Source organism: Cervus canadensis, chromosome 15, assembly GCF_019320065.1.
Source record: "Cervus canadensis isolate Bull #8, Minnesota chromosome 15, ASM1932006v1, whole genome shotgun sequence".
NCBI classification, from domain to species: Eukaryota; Metazoa; Chordata; class Mammalia; order Artiodactyla; family Cervidae; genus Cervus; species Cervus canadensis.
The window spans coordinates 49,435,631-49,450,708 of record NC_057400.1 but is presented as its reverse complement, the minus strand read 5'-3'; the positions used below and the strand labels follow the sequence as shown (position 1 = coordinate 49,450,708).

The 15,078-nt window shown below is 36.5% G+C and overlaps 1 protein-coding gene across 1 annotated transcript; it reads right to left on the bottom strand.

Moving 5' to 3' along the window:
• Positions 1-1,264: 1,264 nt before the first annotated feature.
• Positions 1,265-14,811, bottom strand: KLHL41 (kelch like family member 41). The gene is made up of 6 exons (XM_043487626.1): positions 13,611-14,811; positions 10,036-10,193; positions 9,805-9,912; positions 6,780-6,965; positions 4,381-4,527; positions 1,265-1,600 (listed from the first exon to the last, which is right to left on the bottom strand). The coding sequence occupies exons 1-6, from the start codon at positions 14,718-14,720 to the stop codon at positions 1,489-1,491; spliced, it is 1,821 nt and encodes a 606-aa protein (XP_043343561.1). The 5' UTR covers positions 14,721-14,811; the 3' UTR covers positions 1,265-1,488.
• Between the last annotated feature and the right edge of the window lie 267 nt (positions 14,812-15,078).

The following is a 15,078-nucleotide window of genomic DNA, read 5'->3' as shown; positions in this document are numbered from 1 at the left end:
CCTAATCTTTAAAAACATTCTTTTTTTGCATTTTAGTTTCTTTGACCACACCATGCAGTATTCGGGAAGATCCTCAACCATAGAGCGAACCTCAGACCCCTGCATCGGAAGTGCAGAGTCCTAACCACTGGACTGCCAGGGAAGTCCCTCCTACCCCAGCTTTTAAGTCTGTCTTAATCTATTAGCATCTCTCCTTCTTAACAATTTATCTGCTAAATAATCTGTAGTTTCCCACCTTTGGGATTTGCTGATTGTATACTCAGGGTGCGGTTCAATATAGAAAAGTACTCAAGATTATACTTCAGAGATCCACAGTATGACTGAATTTTATTGAATGTTCCCATATTTATGATACAGAAAATAAAGCTATAGCTTTATTTTATAAATATGAACATTCATACTTTTATGCAGTTGCTTAACAATAATGGAATACTCCAAGTCAGGCCTCTCAGAAAATAACACATGTAAACCTAGAAGTCAAACATGTCTGTGAAAGTACATGAGACCCATAAGCGATGATTAGTTCATGACTTGCAGACAGTAGAATGTAATGGTTTTGGACAGACTGAGATGTCATCTTACTGTGTATGATAAGAACAAACAACTTGAATGTAGGGTTTTACATCCAAGAAAATAGAATAATACAGTCATCTTTCTATCTGAAATTTGCAAATAGGTAGCTCTTTAAAGCATAGATAAAACTCAAAGCAATGAATACACACCCTTCTCCATACCACCCGCTGGCCCCAAATTCTGCCCCAGCAGTTAAGGAATCAATCCTTTTCCTAAGATTGCCTCCCAGCCCTTCTACTACAGATACTGCAGTTAAGGACTTGAAGACTGTGATTTACTGGTTTTAAATTTAAAATTTTTAAATTTGATTTAAATCACAAAAAATATATCAGTGTTGCAAAAAGAAAGGGGAGAAAAGAAAGACAACTTGAATTTGACTATTTTTACTTAGAGACTTTTCCCTTTCAAATGAAATCCATTTATTATATTCTTCTGACAGCATTTCCAAAGTTTTCTCACAGCATGTAATCTTTAATATATTGCACAGAGTTCTTGTTATATCTTGAAGCATGAGGAAAGGTTTTGCTATTTTAAAATTTTTTTAAATGTAAATGTACATATTTCATTCTCCAGTTTCATTTGTAATAGAAAAAGGAGTGTAAAGGCACCTTAACAATGCAAATGAAAGGATTAATAAACTCAAATTTAGGAGGCTCCTTTATAATTGATTGAGACAGATTAACAAGAGAAATAATCTGTTCAATTTAATATTTATTATTTTTTTAAGCTCTGATTGTTACATTGAAGATTCAATAACTTTGAGGTTTTGATGCCCACTGCTAATCTCTTGGACAATAACACAGAAGATAATTTCTACATGGAATCTCTGTATAGGCTTTTTAAAAACAATAAATTAAGGCCGTATTACCCAAACAGACCACCTCCCTATCTATTATGTTTTTTTCACCTTCTTGTTTATAGCTTAGACAGTTTGAAGAGATTTAACCGTGTTGCTAGGCAACTAGCTCCTGAAGCATAACGTATTTCCTTCAGCATCCCAGCCCATTCTTTTTTATCATCTTCATACCTGATGGAGAAAAAGAACATTATAAGTTGTTTTAAAGTAGACAGTCCTATAGATCTGGTATTAAATATTTCTCTGAGAAAACCCTATTTGATCTCACCCAGAGGAGGATGCACCTGACTCATAGACTAACACTTGAATTCCTCCAAAAATGTGCATTCTCTGAGCATATACCCAAATTATTGCCATGGTATTTAATCTGGATACTTAGGCAGTTAAACCTTCTCGGGGAATCAAAGACTGTCCAGGGATGATGAGTTAGCAGGCAATTAATCCTTCACCTTTGGACTGCTAAAGATGGCTGGTCCCCATGAGTCAAGGTCAGCAAAGAGTAAGAACTGGGAAGAGCAGAGATAATTAAGTCACCTTGATTCTGATTTCAGCTGTACCCATACACCAGTGTGATGCATGGCCCTGGACACCAGGGGTCACTCTGTAAGAAACCATTGTTCTTCCCCTTTACTGTCCTGTGTGAGTACTGCTCTTAGACTTTGTACTTGACCTTAGGTAAGAACTGGTCACCCTCTCTGAATATTCAGGGTCATGAAGACACAGACAACTTGAGTCCCTTTGAGACCTGTGTGCTTTTCCTTTGCCTGGTGCCTGAAATGCCATCTCTGCATGAGAAATTCCTCAACACTGCCTTCTCTCTGAAGCCTTTCTCGCCTTCCTGCAGAAGAGTTTGTTTTGTCTTCATTTCTCACAGTGTTCTTTGTATGGTATCCATTGATGATAACAATTATCATCCTATTTTAATATTTTTATATTTATGTCCTCAACAAACTCAAAGTTACATGTATTTTATTCACTTTTAGTATCTTCCCTTCTCCAGAAGCTATCAATACTTGGCACATAGGAAATACCCCCAAATCATTCTATGATGAGTGAATGAGATTTAAAATAATTTAAAAATTAGCTGATGCCTATATTAAGGTCAAGAATCACTGACTATTCTTGTTTTCCAAACAAGAATTATTATCCCTGTTTTTCAAAAACCCCAACCTTTCCAGCCCTCCATTATTTCATCTTTTTTTTCTGCTGCTTCCAGTGTTTTCCCATCTCACCCTCTTGCTGAGTCTTTCCTCCCTGGGAATCTCCAGTTTCTTTATCTTCTTCCCTCTTTTTTGAAGGGAAAATGATAATAGTTAACTTCCTTTTATAGTCATTTTCTCTTGCCCTCTACACAGCTAGTTACGGTTACAATAACATAGGGAAATGATGTTTGATGCACAAAATAATTGTTTGGTTAAGCTGCCAGCCTTTGAGCCTTCCAGTTCACCAGCTGGGAATAAGGCATGTACTGGTTCAGGTACAGAACAAATATTATCCATTTTTCTCTCTTAGGCTCAGTGGTATGCCTCCCTTGATCACTCCTCCAAAGCTGTACTTATAAATTTAAATTGGCAAGCAAATCTAAAGCATAAATTTGGCACTTTCTGGATGAGTATAGCCAAAGCTATGGTTTTTCCAGTAGTCATGTATGGACGTGAGAGTTGGGCCATAAAGAAGGCTCAGCACCAAAAAATTGATGCTTTCAAACTGTGCTGTTGGAGAAGTCTCTGGAGAGTCCCTTGGACTGCAAGGTGATCAAACCAGTCAACCCTAAAGGAAATCAACCCTGAGTATTCTTTGGAAGGACTGATGCTGAAGCTACAATACTTTGACCACCTGATGTGAAGAGATGATTCATTTGAAAAGACCCTGATGTTGGGAAACAGGAGGAGGAGAAAAGGATGGCAGAAGATGAGATGGTTAGTTAGCATAACCAACTCAATGGACAGGAATTTGAGCAAACTCTGGAAGATAGTGATGGACAGGGAATCCTGGAGTGCTGCAGTTCATGGAGTCACAAAGAGTTGGACGTGACTTAAGAGACTGAACAACCACAAAATATACCGTGAACTCATGCTCACCTCAGGCAACTGATATCTACCACCTATAAACTTAGATCAGCAAGCATGACGCCTAGGCTGAAGACCACACATGGGGGGGATCTGATAGTGACCAGACATCTATATACTGTATGCCCTGCCTCAAGTGTGTTACCATGTGACTCTCTTTTATGATACAAGTTACACTTCTGCTCCCAAGACCTCAGAATACACTGGTCTCTATATGCTATTCACTGCTTTAGAAACTATGGTAAAATACACACACACACCCCTTCTTTATAAATACATTCATTTTAAGTTTAACTGTAAAATAGTTCAGTTGAGTAACAACTATAAGTGTCATACTTGGGAGACCTGCCTAGCACATATCTCAGGGGTCAAGTGGATTGCTACTTTTCACTTCTCTTTTAAAAAGCTTTTATAACTGGATACTCCGAAATTTGGAAACATATTTAAATTAGATTCTAAATAGAATTAATGAATCATGGAAAACTCAAGAGGTTAAATGTTTTTCCAGAGCCCTGTTCTCTTAGGAAATAAAGTACCCCGTGGGAGGAAGGTAAATGGTTTGGAAGCCTTTACTCTACGGGATGCCTAGAGCATTCATTACACTTTTAAAACTGGAAGGGAGCTTAAAGGATGAGTTGTCCAACTCTTAATTACTGATTAAGATATAGGCCCCAGTAAGTTCTTTCCCAAGCTCACAGCTAATTAGAAGCAGTACTTGATTAAGTAAGTGGCAATGTGAAAAAGTTCAATAGGTTCAAAGAGTGTTTACCACCTAAAAGTAGTGTACATTTTGGGAAAGTCTGGCTTCCTATGTACTTCAAAACTGTTTTATCTTACTTGACTTAATATTTAGTTTGGAAAATTGGAGTGATCAAAACTTACTTCCATATGTCATTGACTTCAGTGGGTGCAAATTCTTTAGATTCCAGCTGAATCATGGCAAAACCACCAATGGCATACAGGGATCCAGCCAAGCTGACCAAACTGATGGAACTTCTTTCTTGGGGAAATTCAGTCATTACTTCCCACCTGGGAATCATTGAAGATATAGTTAATGTAAAACTTTAAAAAATGCCAAATGTATTTACTGAATAATTATAAAAAATTAATAATGAAAAATTTTGAGTAGCACAGGCACCCAAAATTAGAAGATTAAATTTGCTACTGGAAAATATCTAAATATTCCTTTATTTGAAAGATCTAACCAGATGAGATTTTAAGGCCCTCACTATATCAATCCAAAAATACTTCACCTTCATCAGCTAGCACCTTCAGCAGTGGTTACCAAACTGTGTGCCATAAACAGTGGAGTACTGGGGGGCAATTCCAGGGTTCCTAGGCCCTACTGTGTGGGGTTTCATTTGAGTGATAATACAAATTGTAAAAATCTTTGAGCTCCATAGTGTCTCAAGAAATCTCCAAACCCTTTTTAATAAAGCATGTGATAAGGATAGTTTCGGGCTCCCCAAGTTACACTAGTGGTAAAGAATCCACCTGCCAATGCAGGAGACACAGGACACACAAGTTCTATCCCTGGGTCAGGAAGAGTCCCCTGGAGGAGGAAGTGGCCACCCATTGCAGTATTCTTCCCTGGAAAATTCGATGGACAGAGGAGCATGGTGGGCTACAGTCCATGGGGACCCAGAGAGTTGGACACGACTGAGCACATATGAGGACAGTTAACAAACTAGGGTTGGAAATTTTCTTTTTAATAATTTATCCTTCATCCTTTTAAATAAAGGATTTATGGGAACTTTTTAATGTTTATGGCTGTATGAAATAGGACCACTAAAGATAAAATCAATCAAATTAGTTGGAAGTATCAAGAGTTTAGAATGAGTTAGTCATTTTGGTAGCTCTCTTCCAGTACTCTGGCATTAAAAGTAGACCTCATAGTTTTTCTCTAAATATATCATCTGTTTAACTATAAAAAATAATATAGGTACATTGTAGAAAATCTGGAGAAACAAGTTATAGAAGAAAACTATCACCCATGATCCTATCCTTCAAATATAATTATAAGCAAAACTTTGCTATATTTTTCATTTAAAAATGTATATAAATTTAAATATCCATCTATACATATGTACAAAACTAATAATATAGAGTATTTACAGTTTTCTGTGCTACTGCTTTAACTTCTTATGAGTGTTTACCCATATTATATAGTCTTCAAAAACATGATTTTTAATGATCATAAAAATCCAATTCCATAAAACTTCCTTGTAATTTTCAGATTAACTAAAGTCTATTTTGAACTGTGGTATAGGAGAAGACTCATGAGATCCCATGGACTGCAAGTAGATCCAACCAGTCCATCCTAAAGGAGATCAGTCCTGAGTGTTCACTGGAAGGACTGATGTTGAAGCTGAAACTCCAATACCTTGGCCACCTGATGTGAAGAGCTGACTCATTTGAAAAGACCCTGACGCTGGGAAAGATTGAAGGTTGGGGGAAGAGGGAACAACAGAGGATGAGATGGTTGGATGGCATCACCAACTCAATGGACATGAGCTTGAGTAGACTGCGGGAGTTGGTGATGGACAGGGAGGCCTGGCGTGCTGCAGTCCATGGGGACACAAAGAGTCCGACATGATTGAGTGACTGAACTGAACTGAACTGAACTGAAAGTCTATTTTGTAATCAGGCATACTTGGGTCCTTAAAAAAGTAACAATAGTGTTCTAATTTTTCTTTATTGCTAAACTAGGAGCATAAAAACTATATACTCATCTAGATATATGAGCTCAAAAACTTGAAAAGGACTAATTCTATATAAAGAATATCTGTCATGTATCTTCACATTAACTTTAAGCCAATACAATCTTAAAAGTGAAAAAAAAGAGAAAATTATAAAGAACACAAAAGAATCAAACATCTGAAGCATTCATCCTTTACAAATATCACAAACTAGGTGGAGATCTTTTAATATTTAAAGAAACTACACATTTCAAATCAAATAACCTTATAGAGAGATGTATATCCACTATTGTATATATAATTATTCAGAAGTATTACCTTTGCGAGGCTAAATTCACAAAATTAGTAACAAGTGAGGGCAAATTGATTACTCCAAAATTAACTTGAGGGTCATATATTCCAAATTACAAACACACATAATGCATCAAAATGTTAGGTGTTTCATGCTCATAACACCAAAAGAAACACAGACGAAGATACTTCCTCTTCAGTCCTTGCCTCCCTGCCTTCCTCTCTCCTTATCTGAATTAGAAATTGAAACATACAATGATTCATATTCCATAGTAAGAGATAACAGCTTACTTATTGGTGTTGAGGTCAAAAGCTTCAACTGAAGCTGAAAGACCGTCTTCAGTGACGCCTCCAGCAATCACAATTTTGCCTTTATGGACTGCCACTCCAAACATGGAACGAGGGATTTTCATTGGAGCCAGATCTTTCCAATCTCCTTTTTTAGGGTTGTAGACAAACACTCTGTTTGTACACTTTCTGTAAACAAAACACAACAAAATGGTCCTTTAAGAATTTTCCTTTTTTGAAAGAAACTTCACTAATCACTTAGCTTTGGTTCTCATTTGAAATATGTAATATAGTGAGGATCAGAAAAATTCTTAATCTGAACATATGTCACCAAGCAAAGGACAATAATAAATATGAGAACCAAAACTACTTTATAACAATTATACTACTGGAAGGTAGCATCCTTTACTTTCGGCAATTGCCTAGAGGCCCAGGAAGCATAGATTTTAATCCTATCTGCTACTAAGTTAAATGGAAAACGTGAATAGAGTTAACAAAATTCATAAATTCTTTATTGTGCCTCTGTTACAAAAATGTTTATTCATTTCATTATCTGAATATCCTAAGAATGAATCAGTTAACTTAAAAATACTTAGGTGTGAATGTACCTATTTTCAATGCAAATGTAATTTGATGATTTGTTACATTTTTAGTCTATCACTAATATACCAATGCATTTTAAGAAATCTGGGACTAAAGATTAGACAACAATCTGCACTGATGAGTAACGAGAACAATTTTACATGCTAAATCCTACCAGGAAGACCTGGACCCATCTGAATTATCTTTCTTAGGTTCTTATGATTCCATAATTTACTGATGGGAGTTTGAATTTCAAATAACAATTAACTGGACATATCTGGTAAAGCCAAAAGCAACAAAACAAAACCTCAACTTCTGGTGAGGACACTTTTTTTCACTAGTTTTATAAAAGACCAGATTTCTGGAGTAGAAGCATTTCCTGTAATATATGACTATGAGTATTATCTTAAAACTTAATAAGAACACGAACCAAGATCATGTTCTTCAAATTCAGTGGCAAAAACTAGTATAACTCAGTGCTTGCTTTTAGATAATGACTCATTTCAAAGTTCTTGACTCTGGCATTTGTCAAGCAATTCTGTCTTGGTTAATCATATTCTCAAGATGAATATATTCTTACTGACAAGACCATATGCTTCTTACTGACATATCAATTTCCTAGTTACTAATACTACTTGAAGGAAACAATTTAAATTATTTGGCAGGGTCACTATGTTTCCAAAGTCAAAACACTGCTTAACACAGATTTTCCATTCCATTTACTGAGGAAAAATGCCCCCAATAAGATTTAGCACGGAGTGTGTTTATAATATGGCCTTCCTTTAAATGTTTATTTAATGGGAATATCTGGCATTAAGGAGGATATCAAGATTTCAGAATATGTTATCATTGAATATAGATTACATAAAAACTCATTGCTTTTTAAAATCACATATTCTATAATATATGTCCTTTTAATTGAATAATAACCATTAATTATTAACTCCAGAATACAGAGTTCTTTAATTCTAGCACATTTCCATATTTTACTCTCCTTTCCTTAAATTCTTTTTTGCCACTTTATTTTTTAATTAAAGGATAACTGCTTTACAGAATTTTGTTGTTTTCTGTCAAATGCCAACAAGAATCAGCCATAGGTACACCATGTCCCCTTCCTCCTGGGCCTCCTTCCCATCTCCCTCCCCACCCCACCCTTCTAGATTGTCACAGAACCCCTGTTTGAGTTCCCTGAGTCATGGAGCAAATTCTCATTGACTATCTGTCTTACATATGGTATTGTAAGCTTCCATGTTAGTCTCTCCATACATCGCACCCTCTTCCTCCTCCCCTCCCCCCGCCGCGTCCATAGGTCTGTTCTCTATGTCTGTTTCTCCACTTCTGCCCTGCCAAACCTAGAGCCTATTATACAGAGTGAAGTAAGTCAGAAAGAGAAATATAAATATCGTATTCTGACGCATATATATGGAATCTAGAAAGATGGTACTGATGAATTTATTAGCAGGGCAGCAATGGAAAAACAAACATAGAGAATAGTCCTTAAATTCTTAATTCTGGCTTCCTTTCCAGGACTGGGCAACTCTTAACCTGGGCAACTGATACAAACCAAATTAGGCAGAGCTTTCAGGGGCAGGAAATTTGTTATCACTATTGAAATAAAAAATCATCTTTTTACCAAACAGGCTACTGGCTTAACAGACTTCTGGAGTGCTCTGAACTCACTTCTTCCATAAGATCTCTTTCCTAATTACCTATGCCTTGAGAAATACCTAAAAATCAAGTTATATGAAGCTTCATCCTCTTTTTCTCCTAAGAGACTGCGTGCTACTGAGTATTCCAGGTATATTTCTTCTGTTTGATCAGTGCCTGTTTGTGACCAGTTGTTAAATATTCTGAATATCGAATATCATCTGTCCCGGAATAAATATGTGAAACATTGTTGAGGAAAGAGCTTCCTGCTTTTCAGTCACCATGTTTTTCAGTTTCAAACTCAACTATCTAAATTCTCTCTTATGAATGTAAAGTACAAAATCCATGACTTTTTTATAAACTATTGTTTTAGTAGCTCTATTTTAAATGCTACATTAAAGAGATATGCTTAATTTTTATCTGTCAATACTTATGGCTAAATGCATAAAGAGTCAACTGGTTTTAATGTAGTAAAATATAAATTAGCCAAATAAAAGACTTGATTATGCTCCTAAACGCTGCTTTTCCATTGTAAGAATGCTTATGATGGAGCTATTATGCTCATTCCTAGCAATATATTGGGCATATACAAACTGACTTCAGCAGTTTAATAATTTTATACAGTTTTCCTTCATAAGTCATTATTAATATCCTCCAATAACATTTCAAAAATTTATTTTTAAATTTTACTTCCAAAATGTTATGGGTGAGAACCAAGTATAATTCCAGTATAAACAGAAAGGAACTCTTGTAATAAAAAATCACCTGGATATAAACCATAAGATTTTAGGGTACTTACTTATCATCTGTCTTTCCTCCAAGACAATATATCATCCCCTTATGTGAAATCACACTATGGCCATAGACTTTGATAGGAAGCTTTTTAACTTCATTCCATTTGGCTGCCCTAAAATCAGAAGATGACAGAATTTATATGCTTTCAGTAAATTTCAGGTTCTAAAATTATGATTTTGTTATAGACACTCATATACCTGAATGCTTAGGAAATGAAAATGTCATGCCAACTTACACAGGATCATAGCATAATACTGTATCCAGAGAAGCCTCTGTTTGAAGGTCTTTGCCTGCAACTACATAGATTTTGTCATCTATCTCTCCCAGACCGAAGAGACACCTAGCTGAAGGCAGAGGTGGGAGTCCAACCCACTCAGATGCTACATTATCAAGCTGAAAGAAAAAAAATATGTGAGGAATTGTGAAGCTTGTTATAGGTGTACCAAAAAATATGCCATACTTTGTTGTTTAGAATTTATTGAGATAGTAGAAGATCTCATAAGTTTATAACTCAGAAAGGATCATATTTTACCTTTGAATTACCAGGAAAAATGAGAAAATCTACACGGCCTACCAAAATACCTAAAAATACTCAAACCTGGAGAACTTGGGAAGAGGAAAGTGAGAATAAAATAGAACTGTGATATTTCTTGTCAAACTTTCTTCCCACATTACCTTATTCAGGTTTGAACAAGGAATCAATACTTCAAGGACACTGGGGAAATAGATTGTCACTGTAGGGAGGGTCACAGTATGTGAGTGACCCCCCGCAAGCTATATTTAACATGCTCCAAGCTGGCGCCCAGGACAGCTGGACCTGTCGCTCAGTTCACAGACAACTGGGACATTAGATATTATCTTTTATTCTTTCCTTAAACATTTTTAAGTTCTCCATGCTTCACTTTATTACTTCAGATACAGGCAGGTGTTACCTATAACCTCCCAGGTTTTGGTGGGAGTCATTTAAAATGCTTTTTTCCTTCCCTCCCACTCTTTCTCTCTTTCTGATTTAAATTAGAAAGGAATTCTGCTTGTTTTTGCTATTGCCAATTCTGCAAGCCTAAGACAGCCTCCAAGAGCCCATGCTCTGGGATAAGTGATTGATTCTGACATGGCTGGCATCAGCTTTAGCACTTACTATTGGTAATTTAAGATTTTCCACTCTGCATTTTAGGACACCAAGGCATAAGAAAGCTGTTTTCTGAGGGAGTGCAGTCAGAGATTTGTTGTCTTCTCTAGTGCTATTTCTATGTAGCAGAAGAGAAAGGAAAAAACCCCAGAATAACTGGATACCAAGAATAGATGCAGATATTCAAGTCTGTGGTAAATCCAGATGGTGATCACTAATTATTCATTTTTGAAAAAAAATCCTTTATCAAGAAATCAGTAGGTAGTATAGAAGCAATAATAATGACAATTATTGACTTTTTGGGATTCCCTGGTGGCTCACTGGCAAAGAATCCATCTGCCAATGTAGGAGACGCGGGTTCAATCCCTGGTTGGGAAGATCACTTGGAGAAGGAAATGGCAACCCACTCCAATATTCTTGCCTGAGAAATCCCATGGACAGAGGAGCCTGGCGGGCTACAGTTCATGGGGTCACAAAAGAGTCAGACATAACTGAGTGACTAGACAACAAAAAAGGAATTTTTACTCTGTGATAGGCTTCATACTAGGTGCTTTACACAGGTAATCTAACTTAGTCCTCTCATTTGTAATCTCTGATTTAGAGATAAGAAAACAGGCACAGAAAGGTTAAACAATTTGCCCAAGCTCACAGAGCTTTTAAGTGATACTCGATGCAAACTATATAAATTCATAGGTTTTTTTTTTTTCTTTTTTTTAATGGGAGCAGCAGCCATCATAATCCCAAATCAGAGGGTTTACTGCCCCCAGTACCCAATACTGTCTGCCTTGCCATACTACCCCTGATAGGGCACTTCCTACAGTAGACTGCCTGCCAGGTGTTTTTACAGACGAACTGTCAAGCTATTTAACCTCTCTGGCTTCAGTCTTCTCATCCCTAAAATTAGAGTTTGGACTCAGAATACTTAAGTTGTGGCGCTGTTCAAAGATTTGATGAAACTGTTAATTCTATGGGAAAAAACCCTCTCTTATCTAGGCAAAAAATATTATCATAACCTAATTCTAGTATACAATCAAAGGTCATGTGAATCCTGACTTAATACATTTTAAACAGAGGTGACAAAGCAGAAAATACAAAACCTGAAATTCTCACACATTTTCTTGTGAGTCATAATCCTCTCTCAGAGTCAGGTGTTTTTAATCCTGGCTCACTATTTTATCTGTGTCTCACTATTTGTGCCTTTTAAAGGAGCAAGGCATAGGAAATGATAGGGAGTTGACCTTTTCAACTTTGAATAATTGTTTTTGTAGCTATAAGGAGCATCAAGCATGCTTCCTGGACCAGAAATGTGAGGCTATGTCAATAAAAGCAAGGGTAGCAATAGGATAGAAGGGACTAAAGATAAGGCTAGAAGTATTCTTTGGATCTATGATTTCCAGGTTATTTGTCTGTATTTTGATGTCATTTTTACTTCCTAGATATATTATTGTCTTTTCAATTGAATTTACCCTTTCTGAAATTTATCTGAATTTAAAACTAGCCCTTAGGAAGTTTTCTGGCCCACATTCAAATACTTATGATTACAGCGTCTATTGTTGTTTTTATATTTCATAGTTAACATCCTTTAATGGAATTTGGAAAATTAAGAAGCATGATTGACATGTATTATTACATTTTTTTGAGATTAGTAGAAGCTGGTTAAAGTGTGTTCTATAAACGCACAGTATGTCACACAGTTTGAAGCGCTGTGACTGTGGTGTGACATGCTATACTTACTTATCTTTGGCCTTTCGAATTCAAGGCCCATAAACTACAGGTCATGAGTAGCCATGACCTAAACAAACCCTTCTGAACTATCTGTAAGCTACAAAGTACTGGTATTGGTATTAAAGATAAAGTCACCGATTCCTTCATAAACTGGTAAAGTATAATGTGTTGGTAACATGAAACTAATTCCTTTCAAACAAACTAGAGAGCTTGTTTAGGAGGATCTCTCTTCTTGGAAACATCTATGGTTTCATAAAACAGATTAAGTTGCAATAATGTCTAAGTCAACTCTGATCCAAATAAATTTAATCATTTATCATAAATAAAAATTTCTAAATACAATTAATCGATTCAAACTAGTAATGTTTGTATAGATAGTATTTCCTCAAAGGTAATCCAAAGCATGTAAAATACTTATACAAGTTCTTTTCACTTTCAATAAAATTGTATTTTAGGCAGTAACCATAAATAAGAGATGAAATACTACCTCTGAGAATTTCAAATCAAGCAAACTTGGAAAAAGGTAGAAAATCTGATCAATTATAACTTTTTGTAAAGTGTAAAGTACTTTGATTTTGGAAAATACCTATTTTTCAGAAAAAGGATACAAGATTAAATTTTGTTTTTACTAAAATACTGGGCTTTAAAGGATTACAGTCACAATCAACTATAAACATGACATTTTAGGTAAAAGAGCATAAAGGAAATCATGGGCCATCACTTATACATGAATTAGAACCTCATTCTTCATGAAAATATTTATTAAATATTAATAAGCAGTTAACTGATCTAAATATTTGTCAGTACTCTAATGAAAATGCAAGAGACTGGAATAGGACGTCAAGTATTGATAGAATACAATACAAGCAGCCTAAGTAATTCACAATCAGCTAACTAGATGGTGACTAACATACTTTCCTTTATGTCTCTACATATGTGAGGATAGCCTTTCTTACCTGGAAGAAGTAGGACTGTAGAGGCTGATCTTTATTTTCTTCATCCACGTACAGTCCTCCTACCACGTACACCTGATTTTGTTGGGTAACGATGCTGGAATGATTTCTGGGGATCTGCTCAGCCAGTGCAGTAAGGTAGCATTCATTTTCCGTGGGATCATAAGCCACAGCAGCTGTGTCATTAACCAAGAGGATGAGGTCCTTGACAAACATTCCATGCCTGGGAATATCATTCAGGTAACCAGGAAGTAAATCTTCATCACCAACATCACCATTCACCTCACTAGCCCCAGCCTTCTCTGTGTTTTTGCTAGGTTCTGGGAGTTTGCCTGCAAAGGCATCTTTGAGAACTTTGATTTTTTTCTGGAGTTCTGGGTTGCTTTTAATTATATCATCTTTTTCAACATGATCTCTAAAATATTTTTCTGTCATAAGGCGAAAACGAATACAATCAAACACTTCGCTAAGGTTTTTAACCCTATTTTCTTTGTCTGTTCGCACCCATTTCATCACTGCCTCAAATACTGCTTCTTCCTTTTCTACATTTAGGCTGTCATTGGAAATGACTGAGATCAGCTCCTGCGGAGACAGTTGCATGAAGTCCTCTTCCTTACAAATCTGTACAAAGCGATCAGACACAAATTCACGGGCAGAGATGGCAAGTCTTGGGCAGTCAAGAAGAAGTCCTAATCTTAGAATAGCTAGACAGTTACCAGGAGCAAGTCTTTTCTGAAGATAAGAAACGCAGACAGTGAACACGGAGGGGATCTGAAAGCGGCTGGCCAAAGCAAAAATATCTTGCACGTTTCCGTCGTTGAGATCAATACTGGCAGAGTATAGGTACTTAATGATTAAATCCAGTACGGCAGGATCCACATTATCTAGTACTACCTCCTTTTTTTTCGCCTCGTCAATTTCAGATAAAAAATACTCACGGAAGTAAGGACTACAAGCTGACAAAATCAATCTGTGGCAAGGAAGACTTTTGTCACCTGCTTTTAGGGTGCAATCGATGAATTTTTTCTCATCCAGGAGATCTTTTAGACCATCCTGAAGAAGGGTGGATTGGTAAAGCCGCAGTTCCTCTGCGAGTTCCCGCTGGGAATCCATTTTGTGAGTAACCTGGGTAAGGAAGGGGACACTAAGGCCTTAGCTCCTCACAGCACACAGGTCTAGCAGTAAAAAGGCAGATCAGTGTGCTCTGCCCAGCTTGAAGCCTTTGCAATTTAATCCCACCAGCTAAATATAGATACCAACGCTAACAACGGGAATGCAGGAGAGCTAGCTTGGAAGAAGAGTTGCTCTTGCAGCTGTCAGAGATTGAAAGGAACAACTGGAACTTTTAATCACTAAGGAAACAGCTAAGAAACAAGAGGTTTAAATGAAGTGGAAAGCTTTAAAATACATGAAGCATTAGAAGATAGGCTAATAAAGGATACCACGAGAAAATGTTCATTGAACTAACACA

Excerpts from the sequence above, each read along its gene's own strand:
- KLHL41 (XM_043487626.1), bottom strand. The coding sequence starts at position 14,720 with ATGGATTCCCAGCGGGAACTCGCAGAGGAACTGCGGCTTTACCAATCC. Across the intron at positions 6,966-9,804 it reads GGAGGAAAGACAGATGATAA|AAAGTGTACAAACAGAGTGT; the intron begins GTAAGTACCCTA and ends TTTTGTTTACAG. Across the intron at positions 1,601-4,380 it reads GAAGTCAATGACATATGGAA|GTATGAAGATGATAAAAAAG; the intron begins GTAAGTTTTGAT and ends TTTCTCCATCAG.